General features: G+C 43.6%; 1 protein-coding gene across 1 annotated transcript in view; it reads right to left on the minus strand.

The window, feature by feature from the left end:
- LOC311233869 (connector enhancer of kinase suppressor of ras 2-like) overlaps positions 1-24826 on the minus strand; it is a gene marked incomplete at both ends in the record, with an annotated part of 244093 nt that overhangs the window by 66088 nt on the left and 153179 nt on the right. Inside the window, 2 exon segments of the mRNA XM_084320929.1 lie at positions 6550-6639; positions 18657-18862. Coding sequence (XP_084177055.1) covers positions 6550-6639; positions 18657-18862 — 296 coding nt within the window.

Consider the following 24826-nt stretch of genomic DNA (forward strand, 5'->3'; position numbering starts at 1 on the left):
TACCTTCTAGAATATAAGTATGTTTTTATCGTTTTCTGCAGTAATTCCTAGAACGTGAGTTATAGGCCTAAACGCATATATAGATTATCGATTGCCGTTTCTTCCCTATACACGCTATATTAAAAAATTCAACTGTATATGATCGGTATACGTTATGCTTCATCATACATGGAGGAAAGGGCGGGGGGGGGGGTCGTTTATAATTCCCCGATCATCAGTAAATGCTTTATGTAGGTTGGGTGATATATTGATCAGATCGGTTTGCTCACAAGGAAACTCACAATTGGGTTGAAAATAACGTTATATTCCTATTACCGTGGGTCAAAGAGACTGGCGGTGAAAGATCCCAGGTATACGACGCCGATCGCCTAGGTCCATTTACGGTTTGTATGTCGCAATAAACGCCGAAATCATATTGATTATTAAGTTTAGAAAGCGATCCATTATGTACATTGTGTCTGTCGGGAGTCATGCAACAATATCTGACGGCCGAGTGTAACTCGCCCGACCATCCACCAGGCGGCGGTATTGAGCCGTCGTTGCCGTCACCTATATGGCCCAGCTGCAGCGCCGCGGGTGTATATATGAATTATGAATGCCATGGCGAAAAAATGAAATATTGATCTCAATAACGCTGTACAGCGAGGTCTGGCACTCAACGCATGGCGGCCAATAACGCTCTGCTATAGATACAATTCTTATGTAGAGTAATCATTTTTTTAAATAATAATAATAATACATCCACAGAGCTTTTAGAAGGGTGTGGAATAAAACTATTGCTTTCCCCCCAAAAACAATATTGATTAACACATTGGGCGCCATGCATTGTGCCCATCATTATGCCCTCTCTGCCACCGCTGTAAGCCTATGGAGATGTTTACCTTCTTTGCAGGGCTATAACTTTTTAAATATTATAGCTATATCTGCATTACTATAGCCCATTCAACATCGGGTATCTATCGTTTCGGATGTGGGAACGTTATATTTTTTCATTCATACATTGTTGTGTTAATACCTTAGAGAATTTAAGTATGTTTTTAAGCTTTTCTGCTATAATTCCAAAAACGCTAGTTATAGGCCTTGAAGCTATGATAGATTATCGATTGGCGTTTCTTTCCTATACACGCTATATAAAGAAATTCAAATGTATATGATCGGTATACATTATGCTTCATCATGCGTGAAGGAAAGGGGGGGGGGTCGTTTATAATTCCTTGATCGTCAGTAACGGCTTTATTTAGTATGGGTTGATATATTGATCAGACTGATTGCAAACAAAGAAATTGACAATCAAGCTGAAAGTAACGTTAGTTGCCTCTTACCGTTCGCCGATGAGACTGGAGAAAAAAGATCCCAATTATTTGACGTCGATCTGCTAGATCCATTTCCGGTTTGTATGATGCAATAAATGCCGAAATGATATCGATTATTGCGTTTCAAAAGTGATCCAAATGCACTCGAGTGTGTATATTGATCCACGCCACAATATATCTCTGGCGGAGGAATTCCCTCGATGCACCGATCGCCACTTCCGGTTTGGCGTGAGTGTAACTCGCCCAACCATCCACCAGGCGGCGGTATTGAGGCGTTGCAATATCAGAACAGGGTCCGGCTGCGATCCGGAAGGAGGCTGGATGAATTATGAATGCCATGGCGAACAAATTTAATATTGATCCCAAACACGTGATACGCCGTTGTTGGCGTTCAACGCATGGCGGGCAATAACGATTTACGCCGTTTATGGCGCACAATGTGTTAATGAATTTATCATTTAAAAAACGTTTGCGGGTCCAAAATGTGTGCATGTACTTCCCATTTCCCCATGTGGAATGCACCTGATTGGATAAATCACATGCTGGTGCTCTAGTGCAGTGGTTCCAAAAGTCAGGGTCGCGACCCAAAGGTGGGCCGCGAGCAGCCACGGGAGGGCCGCGAGATGATAAAAAAATTAACTTTTTTTTTTTCTTTTTTTTTTGTCAGGCCACTGAACTTAGAAGCAGGCCAGGACAGTGTTTCTAGTTGTATTCTAAAATGATATTCTATTGTATTCTAAAATGTGACTATATGGTTTTATAAAACGAAAAATCTACTTATTTCAACGAACATTTTCAAACTAAATAACAGATTATGCACATAAAACGCTGGAAACAACCGAAGCAACAATAGTATTTTAATGAGGCTATTATTATTATCATTATTATTTTGCAACAAGTTAGCCCTCTCATAAATAGCACATATAAATGAATAACTAACTTGAACTAACTTAATAGGATTGAAGTGATATTTGGCTTAAAAAAACCGGTCGCCTGGCAAAAAAAAAAAAAAAAAAAAAGCCTGACGATGTGCATTGGGCCGCGGCTCTCTGACGCCTTATTTTCCGGGTCCCGGCCTGAAAAGTTTGGGAACCCCTGCTCTAGTGCAACATATAGTGACTGAATGTTATCTATAGCACCTTTAACACTATGGGGACCGGCCACGAGTTAACTCGGGTTTCGGTGCCATGCGTTGAGGACCAGAGCCACGAGTTAACTCGTGGCAAGTTGTTATTGTTTTATTCCATATTAATAACCGAATCAACATCCCCCATCGACTCTGCAGATCTACCCGCTTCTGTGAAATCGGCGACATGCAATACCGGCCAGATCCTCTTAGGGGCGCCATCGCTCCACTGCAGTATCATTGTGGGCGAGTGGATTTTTTTTTTTACCGTCTATGGGCGTTTCATTTTAGCCTGATCCCAAACAAACAGCCTGCACCGTTGATCACGGTTCGAAGCGCAGATTTCAGCCTGGAATAATGGGATTTATGATCAGCCAATGGACATATCGATCTACCAGATGCCGATGAATAATGGGGAAATGCTGCCGGCGATCACATGGGCTGACGGTAGGACCCTCTTCACCCAAATTATAGCCGGATTGGAGCTTGTTGTAAAACGCAAGCAATCGATCTGTGAATGTGGCTACTTGCATGGATACTCTTATTGGTAATCAATAATACTAATCGGCGTCCCCCACTGCCCCCATTTCATCCATAGATGCTCTGGAATAGTCCGGATGATAATCAGTTTGTTTTATTTTATTCGTATATATACAACAGAAATGCTGTTCAATATAACGTTATTAGCCTTTAGCCCTATAACTAGCTTTCCAGAAAAAATATGAGACGAAAACTGCGATAAAGCTTATATTCACAATGACAACCAACCGATGGATTTTTATTTTCTTTAAGCCATTATGAAGCGACGGTTTATGCACTCAAGTGACAATGAGAATGGACAGATAGCAATACTATAAAGTATAGATATAGCTATACAAAGACACCTCTGTCCTCCAGCACCATATTAGACGGCGACGAACGGTCCTCAAAAAGACACAGACTTTATACAAGGAGGTGTTGGAGGTAGGGCTGGGCGATATGACGATATTATATAAATATCGGGTACAGTTAATTAACGATACACTTTTTAAATGTATTGTGGATATCGTGATGTTTTGCCCTCGCGTTAGAGGCCGCCGTGGCTGAGATGAGACTAACAAGCGCAGTGCTAAATGCTTTCCTCTCCCTCTCGCCTCTCCCTCTTGCAGAAAAAAAAAGTCAGTCACACACACACTTGCCCAAATTATGTCATCTACACGCACATACACGCACGCAAGCACACACACCTAGCCAGAGACAGAGAGGCGGTGGCTCGGTGCTAGGGATGCCCCCTGAAACGCAGGAGTAAGCTCCGACGTTAACGGTACTGCTATCGGTAAATTAGTCTATGAGCGGATTAGCTACGGAGCTAACAGAGTGTACCATCCATCTGCGACGCAACAGTGGCTGCAACAGTGGACACGGAGTAATGTTAACGTTATGTCGAGTTCATACTACACTACACGTATGAACTCGACATAACGTTAACGTTACTCCGTTTCCATGAAGTGTTTAATTAGCAGCAATCTGTTGTTGAAAATGTAACGTTAACCGGAAAACCGGAAATGGAATGCGAGGACAGGAAGCCGTCATGAAGTTGGCTTCTGGACCTTGTAGTCATATATATTGTAGTCTTTTAGTCTTATTAACTAAAAGATTTTAACAAAATAAAAAGCAGCAGCACTATTGGATAACTGAGTCATGTTTGCTATGTATTTCTTTCTTTAGGGGAGTAGGACATTTGTTTCACAGTTTTAGCATGATGTTTTATAGATGGCTAGGTTAAACACAGGTTTTTGTTTTTAAGAGGGGGGGTTTGATTTGATTTGATTGAAGTTTATTTCAAGTATGCAACACAACCAACAAACATCAAGTACAGATATAGCCTTAAGCCGTTCAAATAATAAATGTATACATACATGTAAATAAATAAATAGTTACAATATGTAATCTAATCATCTAAATCTAATCTAATATATAATCTAAAAAAACGAAAGGCTAAAATGCTAAATATATAATCTAAGAATCCAATAATCTAAATCTAATATATAATTTAAAAATGCTAAATGCATGAGTCTTTTGTCTTTAATGTTCGCTTGCAAACTCAAATACTGTCTTGGTAAGCCTCATAATGAATTGTTTGGGGAAAAAAGGAAAAACATCGTGATGTGTAACCGAAAGGTCAGAAAATATCGTGATATCATATTTAGGCCATATCGCCCAGCCCTAGTTGGAGGTATGGTTTACATGCAGTGGGGAAAAGGATAAATAGACCTATGTGTGTATGTTGAATATAATGAGATGTTGATGTTGTTTACACATTGTACACACAGTTGTTGTTGTTGTTGTTGTTGTTGTTGTTGTTGTTGTTGTTGTTGTTGTTGTTGTTGTTGTTGTTGCTGCTGCTGCTATGTTGCATGTGTGATTACACTTCACTACAGTGAAACTGCAGTGCAGACAAGACAATGACTGCCACAGAATGTAATGGATTGTACATTACTACGTTTTAGAAACCAGCCTCTGATGCTTTCCTGAATAGAAAGAGACTTGTCTAGCCGGTGAGCCCTACCGTTGCCCTTGAAACAAAAGTAGACAATCGACAATCCTCTCTGCCGCCTGTGTTAGGCTGTTGTAGTGCCGTTGACCAGATACATTTAGGCTCTATGTAACCTAGTGTGAGGCGGCAGAATGGCCTAGGTAGAGAGGCTGACTCGTAACCAGAAAGATCGCCCACCGTCACTGCCAAAGTGCCCTTGAGCAAGGCATTGAACCCACAAGACTGTTCCAGGGACGCGGTGTGAACATGTTTCTAGGAGTGATACTGTATGTGCAGTGTTGCGATGCTCATATCAACACAGGCTGCACGCACGCTAATGACGCCACATGCACGCGCACTCCCAGGCACGTGCGTGCGCTCCTGCGCATGCGCATAAATGTCCCTTGCATAAGGACAGACTAAAAACAATGCCTAATTACCTCTATGAATAGAATGTAACACCTGACGACCGGCGCTATTGATATGCAAAGTAGCCAGGTGTGTACTGCGAGTTGGCGCATCAGTCGAGTGCAGCGCATTCCTGTGTGCACGCGCGTTAGGTTGCCCGGAGTGCAATCGCGTCCCATGAGCAACGCATCGCTGTGTATGTGGAAAGACACATTTCAATTGCCTTGTGTAAATTGACTATAACGTAAACCTTCTCTATAAGTCCAGTCGCTGGAATGAGACTCTTCATTATTACACTGAACTTAGACATGTCAGGCAAGTTGTTATTGCAATATCTTAACAGTATTTCCCACAAAACGACAGGAAAGCTCTCCAAGTATATTTCAAGATACTGCATATCTTGTGGTTAAATATAGAACCGTCACTTTTTACTGAAAAGCTCACGATAGACAATCGCAATCCCGCCACCCCAGAGGAATCCTCGTGTTCACTCCCTACCCACTCTGTCTGCCACCAGGCGACAGTGGCTCGGGAGTTAGAGCAGTCGTCTGGCATGCCGGAGGTTCCCGGTTTGATTCCCGCTCCTCCCGGGCAGCGTGTCGATGTGTCCTTGAGCAAGACACTTAACCCCTAATTCCTCCCGATGAGCAGGTTGGCACCTTGCATGGTTGCCTCCACCGTCGGTGTGTGAATGTGTGAGTGAATGGGTAAAATTTGAGTAACAAATTGTAAAGCGCTTTGGATAAAAGCGCTATATAAAAAAGCAGCCATTTAAAAAAGCTGCCATTTACCAGGCCCAGCGGTAACCAGGGAAATGTAAATATGTTGAGGGAAATGCTGTTTTTCATAGTTGCCAAGGCAACAGCATACCTTGAAGAGAGAGAGAAGATGGAGGACGAGTGAAGGGAAAAGGAAGCGACGATGTGGACTAATGAACATAGGGGGGAGATGGATGCAGGCACTGATAGAGGCAGACAAGAGGATATCCGGCATGTTATCCTTCCTGACAGGCCTGCGCAGCCCCTCCGCTTCTTGGCACAGAGATCTGAGAGGGTGAGGTAAAAAATAAAAACGGCATCCCCCTGGCGCCAATTGACGATATATCCACCCACTCACCTCAGCTATCTCTCTCTCTCTGTGTTCCCCTTCTCTTTATTCTTCTCTCCATCTCTCTACCTCCCACTCACCTCTCCTGCTCTCTCTCTTCAGTTTGGCCTGGTCGTCATAGTCTCCAACCCAGTTGTATTCCAGGGGCATGGAGATGGGTCTGAGCCTGCCTGGAACACACAGAGCACACACAGGCAGAGGGTGGGGGGGGGGGGGGGGGGGGTTGGGGTCCATGAATATGACATTATTATACAGCTTTACCGACACGAGCATCCAAGAACCGTGGACGTCTTGAAAACATCTCGGGGAGAGAGAGACGCCAACATCACTAATTCTAATCATCCCAGTGTGATCGTATGGCTGACAGGTGTGAGACACCAGACATCGGCTCTTTGTTGCTCTTCACCAGAAACATGTCAACGTGGATGTGGTCCGTGTTGCCGGAAAGCTGTGCTTTTTTCTTTCCCTCACTTTTGCTTCACATCGTTAATGAAATTCACATTGTTAACACTTTGATTACCAGCCATGCGGTGCGCCTTACCCCCGTTAAATGCCACCACCAACTTCAATGATAGCGTTGTGAACGCATAATCTCTGTCTTAAATTATGTGTCTAATCTGCCCGTCGTTTATCAATGACTTGTTTGCAGTCAACATTGTCGAAACGGATTGTTTTTTAATCGCTTCATTTCCGTTTTATAGCATTTTGAAAAGCCCTCGTTTTCAAGGAAAATATAAAGATTCCGTGATAATCGCCCTTTACTGGAATATTCTGGCATACACAAAAACGTTGTCATTTTTCGGCCTATTTATGAATAGTTTTCAAATAAATGCTAGATTATCGATAGTATATGTGTACTTATGCACGCTATAGAAGCGGGCTGAAATATCGATTATCTCATTTCCTGATCTCGCACACAAGTGAAAAAAGTTGTAGAACGCGCTCACCTCACTAGACTTGACACTGGGTGCTGTAACCTCTGATATCATACATAAAAATAGGGAAACAATGTCCAGGCACACACTCCAGGTTTTTCCAAATTTATTGGCAGCCTGAAATCATATCATGACGTTTCGGTGTGAACACACCTTCTTCAGAATGGCTTGCATGAAGCATGAAGGGTAAGTGACCAAAGTTTATACAAGACAAACAGGAAGTGACAACATAGGAAGTGACAACACATTCCAACAAGATCTGCAAAAAAGTACAAAATACCACTTACAAGCACAACCTTTTCAGAATTATGTAAATCAAAAAGAAGCGTGTAAATCAAAAAGAAACATGTACATCACAAAGAGATATATCTATATATATTTTATACAGAGTAGGCCTACATCTTAAACTACTGAACTCTAAACATAAACACTCATGACCCATATAAGCCATCTTTCAATTATAAATATAAAGAATGATAAATGAAAATAATTAAGAAACAATCGAATGAAATGAAATAATCAAATTAAACAGGTCAAAACATTTTCCTCATTGAGGCCTCTAGGCTCTAAACCAGTGGTTCTCAAACTGTGGTACGCGTACCACTAGTGGTACTTGGTGGTACTGCTGGTGGTACTTGAAAACATTTCCAAAAAAATAAAAAATAAAATGTGCAGTCAGGCCACTGAACTTAGAAGCAGGCCAGGCCAGTGTTTCTGGTTGCGGCAGCGCGATAGTTAGATAATCTAAGTGGAGAACAACCAGGAGATCACTGTGACAGAGAGTATTGCAGTCTAAACAGTCATAAATCTTTCTTTCAACTTCAGCCCTGATCATTACCATTTATTTTTAGATTTCTTGTAATGTCAGATAAAAAATGAAATACTCCCACTTTTCTGAAAATAATTGGTGTTAAATCTGACATTACAAAAAATCCATCAAAATATGTGTTGCTGCTAATCATTGACACATGCCTAGCCTGTAATAATCCCCCCCAGAAAAATGTACTTTGCATTTGATATATTGTAAATATTTTACTTTTTGTGTGTTTTTTTTAACAATAATTTGTGATGCCATCACACAAACTGGCATTTAAAGGGTAAACATTCAAAAATGTATTGAATATGTGTTTTCTTTTCTTTTTTACAATAATTTGTGATGCCCATCATAAACACTGGCATTTAAAGGGTAAACATTCAAAAATTCCTGCACCAGAATGCAGGAAATTAAGTGTGCGTGTGTGTGTGTGTGTGTGTGTGTGTGTGTGTGTGTGTGTGTGTGTGTGTGTGTGTGTGTGTGTGTGTGTGTGTGAGAGAAAATGACGGACAATTGCTTGCTGTGTGAGAGAGAGAGAGAGAGAGAGAGAGATAGAGAGAGAATTAAGAACATTTGCTGAAATACTGTTGTTCTTAATTTTCTCACTTGCTATGTGAGAATGTTAGTTATTATGTTCTCAATGCCCCTTGCATTGTATGAGTTGTGTGGAAGCGTTTGCTAGTTCTAGTGCTATCCCTTTGTACATTGTGGCTGTGTCTGACAAAAGACAACAATAAATAATGGTATTAGGAATACATTTGCCTCCTGCGTGAACTGTTCATAGCTGAATAGACTGTATTTTAACGCCGGTCATATGGTGGTACTTGGAGAGCCAGCTACGTTCTCAGGTGGTACTTGGTGTAAAAAGTTTGAGAACCACTGCTCTAAACAATCCAGAAAATTAATATAAAAGCTTTCCCTTTGTAGCAAGAGCCTGTCTCTGTCGCCGCCTCTTGGTGGTCTCAAGACTTGCTCTATACCCATGTATTTTAAGCCAGAAATATCATGTCCTAACTTATTAAAGTGCCTTGCAACTGAAGACTTCTCGTCATTTCTTCTTATAGAACATTTGTGCTCAGAAATTCGATTTTTAAAACGTCTTCTTGTTTTTCCAACATAGTAAAGGTTGCAAGGACATTTAAGCAAGTAAACCACAAAATCAGAATTACAGGTGATCCGGCCTCTAACAGCGATACTCCTACCTGTACTTGGTTGTAAATACAATTTCTCTTTAATCATGCCATGACATTGGGTACAAGACAAACATGGAAAATTGCCATTTGGAATATTAGCCATAAAATGGGTAAATTTTTGGGGAAAATCTGTTTTAACTAACTGGTCCCTTAAATTAGGTTGCCGTTTGTAGAGGTATTTGGGTGGTTCCTGGAACACCCCTCCGATCTTAGGATCTGACTTTAAAATGTACCAGTATTTGTTCACAATATCACGCATATCTCTAGAAATAGGGCTGAAGGTGGACACCAATGCTACTGAGTTGCTTTTTACTTTGTCTTTATGTGTAAAAGGGGATTGTCTGTTTATCTGTTTAGTTTTATTAAGATAATTTTCAATAAGGGCCTCACTATATCCTCTATATCTAAAGTTCTGACAGAGCTTCTTGGCTTGTGTATCAAAAATGTCATCTGTATTACAGATACGTTTATATCTCAAAATCTGACTAAATGGAAGGCTCCTCTTGAGCTCTGGCGGGAGATAACTGCTATAATGGAGAAACGAATGTCATGGCATGATTAAAGAGAAATTTTATTTACAACCAAGTACAGGTAGGAGTATCGCTGTTAGAGGCCGGATCACCTGTAATTCTGATTTTGTGGTTTACTTGTTTAAATGTCCTTGCAACCTTTACTATGTTGGAAAAACAAGAAGACGTTTTAAAAATCGAATTTCTAAGCACAAATGTTCTATAAGAAGAAATTACGAGAAGTCTTCAGTTGCAAGGCACTTTAATAAGTTAGGGCATGATATTTCTGGCTTAAAATACATGGGTATAGAGCAAGTCTTGAGACCACCAAGAGGCGGCGACAGAGACAGGCTCTTGCTACAAAGGGAAAGCTTTTATATTCATTTTCTGGATTGTTTAGAGCCTAGAGGCCTCAATGAGGAAAATGTTTTGACCTGTTTCATTTGATTATTTCATTTAATTCGATTGTTTCTTAACACTATGATCGCCGGGGACGAGTTTACACGTCATTCTTAGCCATGCTCATTCTGCCGAAGACGCCGTAACTCGTCTTTGATGTCAATATTTCAAAAATCTGTCATCGAAATCATATTTCCTTTCCGGAGCCCTGAGACACACTGCTGATCTCCTCTCAACTCTCTAGCGGTTCAAGAGCGCCATCTGGTGGCCGATCGGCATATCGCCAACCGGAAATGAACCTTTTAACCGGAAGTGCTCATCCATATGTGGTCCGGGCACTCGCTATCGTTAGAGAGACTCCGTCTTGATACAGTGAACATCGATCGGTGCAAATAACTCGAAAAAACAACATGATTTGGACGTATATACTATTATACAACCTGGAAATGGATCGGGCATTTCTCCATCCCATAATAGAAAAAATTCTGTTCCACGCTCATCTGCCAGCGGCGCGAGGAAGCCACGGTGAGTTTCAACGTTATTTTCTAACGTCTTCTATACTAACTGATCTGATGAACATATGACCCACTCTGGATGAATCATCTAACGCTGCCCACGGAATTATAAACGATCCCCCGCCCATCCGGTCATCATCAGATGATACGTAGAAACTTCTAGAATCACGTCCAGTTGACATTTTTTATCTCGCGCCGATTGCTATCAAACTGTATTTCATCATCAATATAATGCATTTGGAGCTATAAATCAAGTTCTGGAGAAAGCTGCAGAAAACGATAAAAACATACTTATTGTTCTGCCTCCCAAGCAGTGTATATGGGTTTGATTTGCTTTAGCACCACCTGTTGGTCGAACTTGGTATATACAGGAAGTGGGACCTCATGGTAAAACAGGAAGTGGTAGCTCACAGATAAACAGGAAGTGGGACCTGCAGCTTCACCAGGGAGAGAGTTCTCATTATGAACAACATGCTGTTCTTATCTATAGTAATCCCGTCTTCAAGGCCTTCAGTAGGTTTTGTGATCTGCATGGCCTCAGCCAGCTAATCACCCAACCCACACGTGTATGTGAATCAACTCAGACTACCATTGACCTCATTCTGACCTCCGACAAGTCCAAGATCTCAAATAAAGGGGTTATAGCATGTGGGTTAAGTGATCATTATATGATATTCTGTACCCGAAAAAAACTAAAACAAAAGGCTGGCTGCCACAAAACAGTCACATCTAGAGACCTCAAAACCTACTCTAGCGAGGCCTTCAACCTTGAACTGGAGAGTCTGGACTGGTCAGATGAACTCAATGGTACACTGGTTGACGAAACATGGCTTGGTTTCAAAACCAAATTCTCAGCAATACTAAACGACATGGCCCCCCTAAGAACCACCAGGGTAAAAAATCGCGCTGAGCCGTGGATGCACTCCGAAATACTGGCCGCTATGAAAACCAGAGACAAAAAATGCTCTGAGTTTCGTAAAAGTCAGTCAAAGCTTACTAAAAGCACGAGCAGTGAACTCCAAGCCCACGTGACTGAACTCAAACTAGAAAGAAACAGACTAAGAAACGACGTAAACTCCATGATCAAAACTGCAAAAAAGAATTTCATCAATGACAAAACTGAGGAAAACAAAAACAAACCACGTGAACTTTGGAAATTACTCAATAATCAACTAGGATGCAGTAAAAAACTTAAAACCAGATTCTCAAACATAAACATAAAAACGGACAACACGCTCATCACAGACAAGCTGGATGTAGCCAATTACTTAAACATTTTCTTCACAAACATAGCCACAACACTGGTAAACAAACTACCCTCCCACTCAGGGCTTTATGGGGTAGAACACATAGTAGCTTACTACAAAAACCTAGGGGTCCGCAAGGACGACTTCAAGCTGGAAATGGTAACAACAGATGAGGTACTCAATAAACTGAGCGCCCTCCAACCTAACAAGGCCACTGGCCATGACAACATCCCCTCCAAATTCCTCAGAGACTCAGCAGCCGCCATCACACCAATCATCACACACATAATAAACCTCTCCATAAAACAGGGACACGTCCCCAAGGACTTCAAAATTGCGAGGGTGACCCCTCTGCACAAAAAGGGCAGCAAATTAGACCCAGGCAACTACCGCCCTGTTTCTATTCTCACCTCCATCTCGAAAGTCATGGAAAAAATAGTCTACGAACAGGTCGAAAAGTACCTAGCGGAAAAAAATCTAATCTACGAATTCCAATCTGGCTTCAGAACATCCCACTCCACTGACACATGCCTTCTCTATTTGAATGACCACATCAAACAAGAGGTGGACGCAGGCAAATACTGCGGCATGGTCATGCTGGACCTACAAAAGGCCTTTGACACGGTCAATCACTCCATTCTGATTGACAAGCTAAAAGCAATTGGTTTTGATAGTCTATCAGTGAGCTGGATGCAATCCTACCTTGAGGGGAGGGAACAGATGGTGGAGGTAAACGGTACCCTATCCCCCCCCCCTCACAGTGAGCTGTGGTGTTCCACAAGGAAGCATACTAGGACCGCTACTGTTCCTAATTTATGCAAATGACATGTCGTCAGCTTGTGACTGCAACTTGTTCCTGTTTGCGGACGACTCAGCCCTGCTGGTCTCTGACAAGAACAAGTTACAGGTTGAAAAAACCCTCAGCTCGGAACTAGGCAGAATCTGCATATGGCTCGCTGATAACAAACTATCATTACACATGGGCAAAACAGAGTCCATTCTCTTCGGTTCAAATAACAAACTCAGCAAGACCGACGGCTTCTCAGTTACAGTGGGTGACAATATTGTCACAAGGAAAGATGAAATTACCTACCTGGGTTCCATCCTAGAGGCTAATCTCTCCTGTGACAAAATGGCATCCAATGTAATAAAAAAAGTCAACCAACGAACTCGATTCTTGTACCGGATCTCCTCTCTGGTAAACAAGAACACCCTGAAGACTCTGGCAGGAGCACTCATTCAGGGGTACTACGACTATGCTTGCACCTCATGGTACCAAAGCACCTCAAAGGCGCTAAAAACAAAATTACAAACATCTCAAAACAAACTGGTCAGACTACTGCTTGACCTTACTCCTAGAACCCACCTCACCCCTGCCCACTTTGACAACCTAGGATGGCTTAGAGTAGACGACAGAGTACAACAACTTGCAATGGGCCTGGTCTACAAGATACACTACACGACCAAGGTACCCATGTACATGTCAAAATACTTCCCAAAGGTCAGTGAATACCACGATCACAACACCAGAGGGAGCTCCACAAATCATGTTAAACCCAGATTCGGCTCAAATAAGGGACTAAACACGTTTCGCAATTATGCCACATCAATGTGGAACGCCCTACCCAAAGCTGTAAAGGAATGTGGATCACTACCCACTTTCAAAACCTCTCTCAAGGGACACCTACGGGAGACTGCAATTCAACACTGGCCCCTGTAAATATCCTAACCCAACCCCCTCCAATGTACAGTCATTTACCTAGTATGGTTTTGTCAATAGTTCAATGTACAATTGTGTTTGTTTGTACAGTGTCTCCTCCCCCCCCCCCCCTCAATGTACAGTGTTACTTGTTTATACAGTGTGCCCCCCGCCCCCCCCCCCCCAACCACCTCCAATGTAAATTACCCAGTATGGTTGTCAATATCCCAATGTACCCAACCCCCCCCACCCAACCTCCTCCAATGTACAGTTTCTACGTCAAATGTATATACTCCCTTTTCTTGACTCCTTCTGTATCACAAACAGTACTGTATTTGCAAATCTGGTATGTCATAAATGTATAGATGTAGCAGTACTGACTATCTGTATGTCATGTATGTCATATATGTCTATATGAATTGAAAATGGGGGACCCTGATGGAAACAAGACAAACGTCTTTCTCAGGTCTGCATCCCCTTAACAATTGTATGTATTGAGCCGTACTGTATTGTACCCATTCTGCAATCTGTTAAATAAAGTTTTCATTCATTCATTCATTCATTCATTCATTCATTCATTCATTCATTCATTCATTCATTCATTCAATCCTTTGATTTGCCCCATCGTAAGCATTGTCTGTAAGTAATCCTTTATTGTTTGCAAGGTTATCTTTCAGTTTTGAAGTATATTGTCGTAGATGGGTCGCTGTTATGTTCGTATTCTATTACCTATGATACATGCTAATGGCAGATACAGTAGATGTGCATAATACTTGGAATGTTTAGTACAACATGTCTACATATAATCATTTAGTACACTTACTGTATATCTATACTTTTTACGTGCACTAGTAGTAACACTATGCACTTCATTCTGTTTCAGTTTTACTCATATCCTAGCAACAAGAACTGCATTAAACAAGAAACGAGGAAGTTACGTTGACTCGTGTTGCTTATTGGAGAAGAGTTTGGCTGGCCGTCTACCTTTGATTGGGAACATCATCGGGAGGACAGCACACTTATACTTTAGACCATAGGTGTCAAACTCACGGCCCGCGGGCCAAATCCGGCCCGCCACGTCATTTGATGTGGCCCCCCAAGAGCTCAGGTAAAAAAATAAATAAAAAATCTTTTTTTTACATTAATATTGGGTTAAAAAATAGCAGTGTTAAAATAATTGTGGGTTAATGCGTTAATAAAGCTTTAACTTTGACAGCCTTAGTTATTACACATTCTTACACATACATGTGTTGAACATCTGCGGTAACAAAGGAAAAAAGCCAAAAGCACTTACTCCTCAGACATTCTTTGACAATTTTACAGCCCAAAATACAAAAAAGATCCAGGCGGAATAGGTAACAAAGGGTTGAAGAAATATTGTCTGAACTGTCAGATGCAAACTGGCTGTGTGACATAACCGAGCATCTCGCTCAATTGAATAAGAAGCTGTAGGGACGCAAACAAGTCCCACCCAAAACTTGACCAATATAGTTGTGAACTGAGACAACCCTTATTTTGTTATTTTTGAGTACAGTTACAGTTGTGTGTTCATGCAGACACATAATAGCAATTTCATTTCAATTTCATTGAAAATGGGGGACCCTGATGTAAACAAGTCGAAAGTCTTTCTCTGGTCTGCATCCCCTTAACAATTGTGTGTATTGAGCTGTACTGTACTGTACCCATTCTGCAATCTGTTAATTAAAGTTAATTAAACTATCTTCCATTAGTTGGATGTATGGCCTCTGCAAGGTTGTGTGCAGCCATTTGTTTTTGTAACATCTGCTACATCTGTCCCATGTGTTCTTTGCAGCTCACAGTTGTTAGTTCTGCCCCTCTTGACTGTGACAAAAAGGTTTTGAACAAACTTAATGTCATAGCTTGTATTTGATGATATTCTTCTTTGTTATTTACTTGAATGGTTTGATCATTGATTGGTGGAGTAATATGGGGTTCTGATAAACTAATATTATTTGTTAAAATAACATAAGCTAACATATATTTTTACATTTATGCAAATTAATATGCAATATGTATAACTTGAATAAGTAATAAATACAGAAACACCATGTTTAACAATATGTAAATGTGTAGCTACATTTATTTTACATTACATTAACATTTATACGGTCTTTGGCCCTTTGAGGGCAACCATAATGCTGATGTGGCCCTCTGTGAAAATGAGTTTGACACCCCTGCTTTAGACCATATTTTAGTATGAATATGTGAATGAAAAAGTTTAACGTTGCTACACCCTGAACAATACATATAGGACATTGAATGGGCCATAATAATGGCAATTTAGCAATAGAATTTAAAAAGTTATAGCCCTGCAAAGAAGGGGAACTTCTCCATAGACAAATAGAGCTGGCGAGGGATGGTAAATTATGAATTTAACCCATGGCGATTAAAGTGTTAATTATTTTCATTTATCATTCTTTATATTTATAATTGAAAGATGGCTTATATGGGTCATGAGTGTTTATGTTTAGAGTTCAGTAGTTTAAGATGTAGGCCTACTCTGTATAAAATATATATAGATATATCTCTTTGTGATGTACATGTTTCTTTTTGATTTACACGCTTCTTTTTGATTTACATAATTCTGAAAAGGTTGTGCTTGTAAGTGGTATTTTGTACTTTTTTGCAGATCTTGTTGGAATGTGTTGTCACTTCCTATGTTGTCACTTCCTGTTTGTCTTGTATAAACTTGGGTCACTTACCCTTCATGCAAGCCATTCTGAAGAAGGTGTGTTCACACCGAAACGTCATGATATGATTTCAGGCTGCCAATACATTTGGAAAAACCTGGAGTGCGTGCCTGGACATTGTTTCCCTGATCTCGCAAACACACACACACGCATAGGGCAAACGCTGATATATCTGTGAAAACAGCTCTGATTATCCTAAGATTGGTCAAATAAATTCCTTACCTCAGATCAGATGTTATCCAAAAAGATTATTCCAATTCCTGATCGCCATTCCAAATATCGATCGCGTTTATTGATTCAGCGTTGGGTACTGTAAATACATAATCCACGTGTTTTCCGGGCCGGCCATCACTTGGTCTCTTCAGTTGGCTTGATGGAAAAGTAAAATGAGGAAACTGGCCCCCGCCCCTTCATCAGTCTAAAGTAATGGGGTGCAGTTACACAGGGAGAGACGATAGGGGTCGGTATCTTCCCAATTGAGCTCAGAGAGACTCTGCAGCACTAACCTGAGGCTCGATTGATGAAATATGAATTCAAATCGCCAATAAAAAAAATACGACAAACAAGCGCTATATAGCGTTGGCGGTAGGGGTGGGACGATACATCGATCCAGATCGATATATCGATATATTATCAATTATCAAATAGGATCGATGTAACGTAAAAAAGATCGATTCATATTGCGATACTCTTATTTTGAAAATCCCCTCGTGATCATATCCGCCCGGCTGCAACAACAGTAGCTCAGCGCAGCTCAGCGTGTGTAGACGTTAGACACCATTGCTTCAGAGTCCGCCTATTTTGCCAGAAATAAGTGCCTGTTGTTTTTTTCCCCACTACCTTTTCCAGCCAAAATACAGCGCTGTGATAGGATATTAATATCGGGAAAAAAATAAAAACGAACCAAAAACAGTGAACAGGAGGTCTATTTGTATTAAAAACAATAGATTGTTTTTCATTTAAATGTCTGGAAGAGATACAAAAATAAAAATGTCAAATGATATTTCCATTGCCTTTTTTTTGTTGATTTAAATGTTACTGATTGTGTTAAATGGGCATATAATATCGTCTCATATCGATCGCAGGCACCTGAATCAAATCGTATCGTGGCAGACTTTGTGATATCGGAAAATATCGTATCGTTGTCCAAAGAATCGATATCGTATCGTGATGAAACTGGTGATTCCCACCCCTAGTTGGCGGGCACTCAACGGTCGGCATGAACTACCGACAAAACGCGTGGCTGGCATTCAAAGTGTTAATGAAGTTCACATTGTTAATGAAGTTGGGGCGGCGTGGCTCAGGGGTAGAGCGGGTCGTCCAATGATCGAACGGTTGGTGGTTCGAATCCCGTTCAAGCCCATGTCCATCCCACTGCCGTTGTGTCCTTGGGCAAGACACTTAACCTACTTGCCTCGTATGAATGTGTATGCATGTGAATGAATGTTGGTGGTGGTCGGAGGGGCCGTAGGCGATGATTATTCGCCACGCTTCCGTGAGTCTGCCTCAGGGCAGCTCTGGCTGCAATTGTAGCTTACCACCACCGGTATGACTGTGTATGAACGAATAATGGACTCTGTAAGCGCTCTGGGGTGTCACGAAGAGTGCTATATAAATCCAATCCATTATTATTATTAAGTTCAAATTGTTAATGAAGTTCACATTGAAGTTCCCCCAGTGTGAAACACAAAACGTCAGCGAACATGACGAAAAGCCAGACAGAGAGCTGCCAAAGGTTGGAGGGGTGCAGGATAGAAAGATACCGGTACGACGAGGTTGGGACTTATCCCTGACGTTCTCACAGAAGAAATCCGGCCTGGCGGCCTCGAAGACAACACCCCCTAGTGGAGGGGCAGCAGTGGCACCCGACTTCACGTCGAAGAGTCCTTGAGCGAGACTCCTTAACTCCTAACTGCTTCAGACGAGCTGCTTGGCTGCCTTCGCTACATGTGTGCAGTCCATGTACCATCTACTTATTGACCTACAACGATTAGTCTCCCAGTGGTAAAAAGGAGAATTTGTTTTTCAAATGTTTCTATGACGACACACTGACTCGTCCTCATCTTATACTTCTATGGAGCCGAAAGCCGAGATGCCCACCAAGCATCTATTTAGCCTAAATGGTCAACGTCGTTCACATAGTGGACGGGGTCAGGGGGTCTTACCATAGGTAGGAGTGCTGTCCCTGTGGACTGGTGACAGCCCGTGGTTCTGGTCGTACTCGTAGCAGTACAGGATGGCGTCCTCCTCCACCAGAGGGAAGTGCCGCCGACACTCCTGATCCAGGTACGAGTTGGGCGACTCTGAGCCCTTGGCAACCGGGACATCTGACTGGGGGTCGTCGTCTCCGGGAAGGCTTCCCTGGTCGTCTCTGGATAAAAACATTTCAAAAGAAGAAAAAAATGAAATTCTTGACAAGAATTTGTAAGGTGATTAAAATCAGATTTATTATTTGGTGTGAACAGCATTTTGTTCATGTTCGATTATTTCTACGAGAGTGCTAAAGATATTTCACCTACATAACAGAAATGACCCACTTAATCCCTGTTCACTCTTACCACGCACCGGCCCGAAATCGGGCCGCCATGCCCATGCATGCACGTTGCGAGTGTCTACCAGCTCGGGCTGCATTTTTCGCCAAACATATAATATACCGTTCGAAATATCTATTTGCCGCTGTTCGAACGCCACCTCACTCTACCAATTCCGTGCCTCGGTTCTGAAGTTACATGATGATATGTCAGACGAGCATCTTTTTATGTGCCACGTCGGACAGTATACGCTCGAGAACTGACCAATCACAGCTGATGGAGAAAATGATTGGTCAGCATTGTAGCCAACGAGTGTCCGCTTCCAATGATTCCCCACGTGGGGGGGTGCTAATATAGGTAGGTGAAAGTTGACTAGCGAAAATGAGAAGTGACTCAGACTTCAGAACGCACGCCGGTGGATGGCAGAAATGGATTTTGGAACTTTTTTGGCACACGGTTTACTCAAACCTCTCTCAAACACTTCTGAACATGTTTTTATAAAATGGTGACCTGTACTACATAAGACTTCAGGCTATGGAACCGCTGTGTTTTCCAGCTTATACCTCTATGCTGGAATAATGGAATATGGAATCTTGCAACCACAAGAAAAATGTGAGTACACAAGTTCAAGTTCAACTCAAGTTCAAACCTTTGTTACTCTATTTCATTAGCACTGAAAGTGATTCTCCATTTTTGCATTAGTAACTTCAGAATGTTATATTTCAAAAGAGACCAGGCTCATGCATGTGCTATAAGTATAAAGTATAAAGCTAAGCTTTGCAAAAAAAAGTATGCAGTCCTCAAGTTCAAGTAAAGAAAATGGCCACCTTTTTTTTTACATTAATTTGCAGCAATAAAGGCCTAAGACTATTAAAGGCCCTGATCCCTAGGAATCGGGACATGTTTTTGCTCTCTAGTTGATTGACTCAGCTCTAACACTTTTTTGTTTGTTTACGTTGATAAAGTTGGTAACCACAAGAGTAAAACAGACCTACTGATTCTGATTTGATTTCTGTACATTCTGATTTACAGGGTAAGACATTTTTCAAAAACCTTATTTTCAATATACACATCAAAAAAGTATGTATGTGACTATATGTACAGTATGGTCAAATAAATCATGGATTGGGGCTTTAACACCAAAAGAGAAATACTGCAAAGCGTAACTTATTAGCCCTGGCTTTTATTTTATTTATTCGTCCTTAATTCCTTTTTCAGAAAACTCTTGCTCAGCAAATATGGGAAATACTATCAAATTGTTTATTTAATGAATATTACTTGTATAAAAACGAGGCTATTGAATAGCGCATCCAGCCCACACACATTCAGCAGCTCTGCTGTGCAGAGTCAGACCTTCAGCGCTGGACAGTGTGTCCAACCCACACACATTCATCAGACCAGCTATGCAGAGAGCCAGACCTTCAGCACTGGACAACTCCCAGAATTTCAGGTTGTACTTTTTTCTCTGTCGCCATGGCGATCAGCAAACGTGACTGACATTTAAAAGTTAAAAAAATTACAAAAGAAAACAGGTTTGCAGCGTCAATGGCAACCAGATAGCCTAAAACAATTAATGTAGAACCGGCTTCCGTATCCCTAGCCTCTGGCATTATCACCCCCTCCTCCTCTCCTGTCGGCGCTGGTTTCTTTTTTGTTTCTAAGAAGGATGGTTCTCTTCGCCCCTATATTGACTACCGTGGCCTCAACAACATCACGGTCAAGAACAAGTACCCCCTGCCATTAATTAACTCTGCTTTTGAACCCCTGCAAGGTGCCACCATTTTCATGAAGCTGGACCTCAGGAATGGCTATCACCTCGTCCGTGTCCGGGAGGGGGACGAATGGAAGACAGCCTTTAAGACGCCCCTCGGTCACTTCGAGTACAAGGTAATGCCCTTCGGGTTGACCAACGCCCTTGCTGTCTTCCAGGCCCTTGTCAATGACGTTCTCCGTGATGTCCTGAACCGCTCTGTTTTTGTTTATTTGGATGACATTCAGATTTTTTCCCACACTATGGAGGAGCACGTACAGCATGTCTGCCGGGTCCTCCAATGCTTGCTGGAGAACAAGTTGTTCGTCAAGGCGGAGAAGTGTGAGTTCCACGTCCCCTCCTTCGAGTTCCTCGGCTACATAATAGAGGGCGGCCAGATCCGGGCGGACCCTGAGAAGATCAAGGCGGTGCTGGACTGGCCCAGGCCCACCAACGTCAAGCATCTCCAACGCTTCCTGGGGTTTGCGAACTTCTATCTGCGTTTCATCAGGGACTACAGCCGGGTCACCGCGCCCCTCACCCAACTCACGTCGCCCTCCGTGCCCTACGTCTGGTCCGCTAAAGTGGACTCCGCCTTCTCGGAGCTGCGTAGGCGTTTCACCTCTGCGCCCATCCTCGTTCAGCCGGACACATCCCGCCAGTTTGTGGTGGAGGTGGACACCTCCAGTACCGGGGTGGGGGCGGTCCTCTCCCAGCGCTCTGCTCTCGACCAGAAACTACACCCCTGGGCCTTCCTCTCTCGTCGCCTGACCCTGGCGGAGGTCAACTATGACATTGGGAACCAGGAGCTCCTGGCGGTCAAGCTGGCCTTGGAGGAATGGAGGCACTGGCTGGAGGGTTCCGAGATCCCCTTCCTCGTTTGGATGGACCATAAGAACCTCGCCTACATCCAGACGGCCAAGCGCCTGAACTCCCGCCAGGCCTGATGGGCGCTGTTCTTCGGTCGGTTCAACTTCACCTTGACCTACAGGCCTGGTTCCAAAAACGTTAATCCAGACGCCCTTTCCCATCAGTTTGTCCCCCCGAAGGGGGGCCTTATCACCCAGACACCATCCTTCCCTCCACCTGTTTGGTGGCTTCCGCCACCTGGGAGATCCAGTCCGTCGTCAGGGAGGCCTAGTGCACCCAGCCTGATCCAGGTAACGGCCCACCTAACCGGCTTTTTGTCCCCGACCTTGTCCGCTCCCAGGTGCTCCAGTGGATCCATACCTCCCGGTTCGCCTGTCATCCTGGACCCCGACCGGACCCTGTCCCTGCTGAAGCGGCATTTCTGGTGGCCCTCCATGAGGGAAGACACCTGCGCCTTCGTCCTTGCCTGCACTGTCTGTGCTCGTGGGAAGTCCTCCCACCGACCACCTGCTGGGCTACACCGCCCCCACAACCTATTCCTGGACGACCTTGGTCACACGTCGCCCTGGATTTCGTCACCGGCCTGCCTCCCTCACACAGTAACACTGTCATTCTAACCATTGTCGATCGGTTCTCAAAGGCTGTGCACTTTGTCGCTCTCCCCAAACTTCCCTATGCTTCAGAGACTGCGGACCTGATGGTGCTCCACGTTTTCTGCCTTCACAGGATCCCGGTGGACATCGTCTCCGACAGAGGTCCCCAGTTTATCTCCCAGGTCTGGAAGGCCTTCTGCCGGGCCCTGGGGGCCACAGTCAGCCTCTTATCCGGGTACCACCCGCAAACCAATGGCCAGTCTGAGCGGGCCAACCAGGACCTGGGGTCCGCCCTCCACTGCGTCACGGCCCGGAACCCCTCCGGCTGGAGTGCCCACCTGCCGTGGATCGAGTACGCTCACAACTCCCTGGCCTCCGCTGCCACAGGTCAGTCCCCCTTCGAGTCTTCTCTGGGCTACCAGCCACCACTGTTCCCAACTCAGGAGGAGGAGATTGCCGTTCCCTCGGTTCAGGCGCATCTGCGCCACTGCAGGAAGATATGGAAGGACACCAGAGCCGCCCTGCTCCGCTCTACTGACCGGAACTGCCTCTCTGCTGACCGCCACAGGACCCCAGCTCCCGACTACCAACCAGGTCAGATGGTTCTCGTCCCGAGACCTTCCACTCAAATCCGTTTCCCGGAAACTCGCTCCCCGTTTTGTTGGCCCCTACGAGATCCTATCTATTATTAACCCCTCAGTCGTCAGACTCAAGCTTCCTTCCCATATGCGCATTCACCCCTCATTCCATGTCTCGCAGTTGAAGCCGGTGGCCTCCAGTCCTCTGTCCCCTCCAGCTCCGGAACCTCCCGCTCTGCTGATCATTGATGACCATCCCGCCTACACCGTCCGGCGGCTGCTGGGCGTGCGTTGTCGCGGCCGCGGTTTCCAGTACTTGGTGGACTGGGAGCGCTACGGCCCGGAGGAGCGCAGCTGGGTCTCTCATCAGCTGATCCTGGATCCTGCCCTCATCCAGGACTTCCACCAAGCCAACCCGGGCAGGCCTGGAGGGTCGCCAGGAGGCGCCCGTAGAGGGGGGGGTCCTGTCACAATCACGGCGAGAGCCTCTCTCTCTCCCCGCTTCCACACCCTTATATGGGCAGCTTCCTACCCCAGCGCTCTCACGCTGTCACGTGGCAGCAATCAGCGCAGCTGAGAGTCATCCGCTCATCACTGACCCCGATATCTACCCTATGGATACTGTCACTCATCGTCCGAGTGTTATCCTATCTACCTAGGGCCATCGCTGCCAGCCTACGCTGTCTCTTGACACACCGCCCGCCCGGACGTCCCTGTGGATCTCAAGCAAGCGCTCCTGCTCGCCCAAGCCGCACATTCCTGTACATCCTAACTATAACCCTGTCTGCCTGGTACCTAAGGAATAAACAAACCTAAAATGCTCCATTCTCTCTCTCCCTGTGTGTTCTGCTATTGGGCTCAGCTACCGCTGCCGTAACACTTACTAGTCATACCGCTGGCCAGTATGACTTACTACCATAGTGTAATTTCTTCTCTATCACTATACATATTAATACTACAACTCTGTACATACATCTGATTAGCAATATACTCAGTAGTACTAATTTATATATTTTATATCCAGTTTAATCACCTGTACATTGTATATTACTATTGCACTTTACTGTTACATTTGCACTCTGGTTGGATGCCAATGACTAGTAAGTGTTACGGCAGCGGTATAGCTGAGCCCAATAGCAGAACACACAGGGAGAGAGAGAATGGAGAGTTTTAGGTTTGTTTATTCCTTAGGTACCAGGCAATAGGTTGCAGTGGGTTCTTGGCCACCACTCTTGAAGAACAGGACCATGACATGATGTAATGAGGCTCTTTCAAAAAAAAATTGTTGTCTATTTTATCTACTTGTTTTATCTATCTTATCTTCTTAAAGGGGCTATGCACTGCTATTCCTAGCACTATTTGGGCAACTTTACACAATTCCTGTTAGTCTATTGAAGACATTTGTAATTTTTTTTTCAAAAAAATTCATTGTTTTATATTTCTAATCAAGTACTCGAAACCATCATTTTTCAGCCTCGAGAAATCAGGCTGTTATGGCCTGGCTCCGCCCATAAGCACTTTGAGTGACAGTCAGACCACAGTCTGCACTGGTAGAGGGAGGGAGGGAGGGGGGGGGGGGAAGAGAGAGAGAGTTCAGTTCAGTTCAGAGTTTTTATTTGCCACATGGAATAATACAATCATAGTTTCTTCATTAAAAAATCATAAATAGTCATTCCATGGACAAAAGGAGCAGGAAGAAGAATAAATCTTATAGTTATATAGTTACCTGCCCCTTATTCCTAAACTAACATGTATTTTCGGCGTATAACCTTATTTACACAAATAATCATTTATACCATGAGAGAGAGAGAGAGAGAGAGAGAGAGAGAGAGAGAGAGAGAGAGAGAGAGAGAGAGAGAGAGAGAGAGAGAGAGAAGCCTCTCTCTTCCTTTTTTTCTTTCTATCACTCTCCCGTTCGGAGGTGTGTGTCGCGCGGACCTCCGTGCGGCAGGTCCCCCCCCCCCCCCCCCCAAGTGCCCCCTCTCTCTCCCTCCCTCCCTCTCTCTTCCTTTT

Source organism: Notolepis coatsorum (assembly GCF_963971535.1).
Source record: "Notolepis coatsorum genome assembly, chromosome: 8".
Classification (NCBI taxonomy): domain Eukaryota; kingdom Metazoa; phylum Chordata; class Actinopteri; order Aulopiformes; family Paralepididae; genus Notolepis; species Notolepis coatsorum.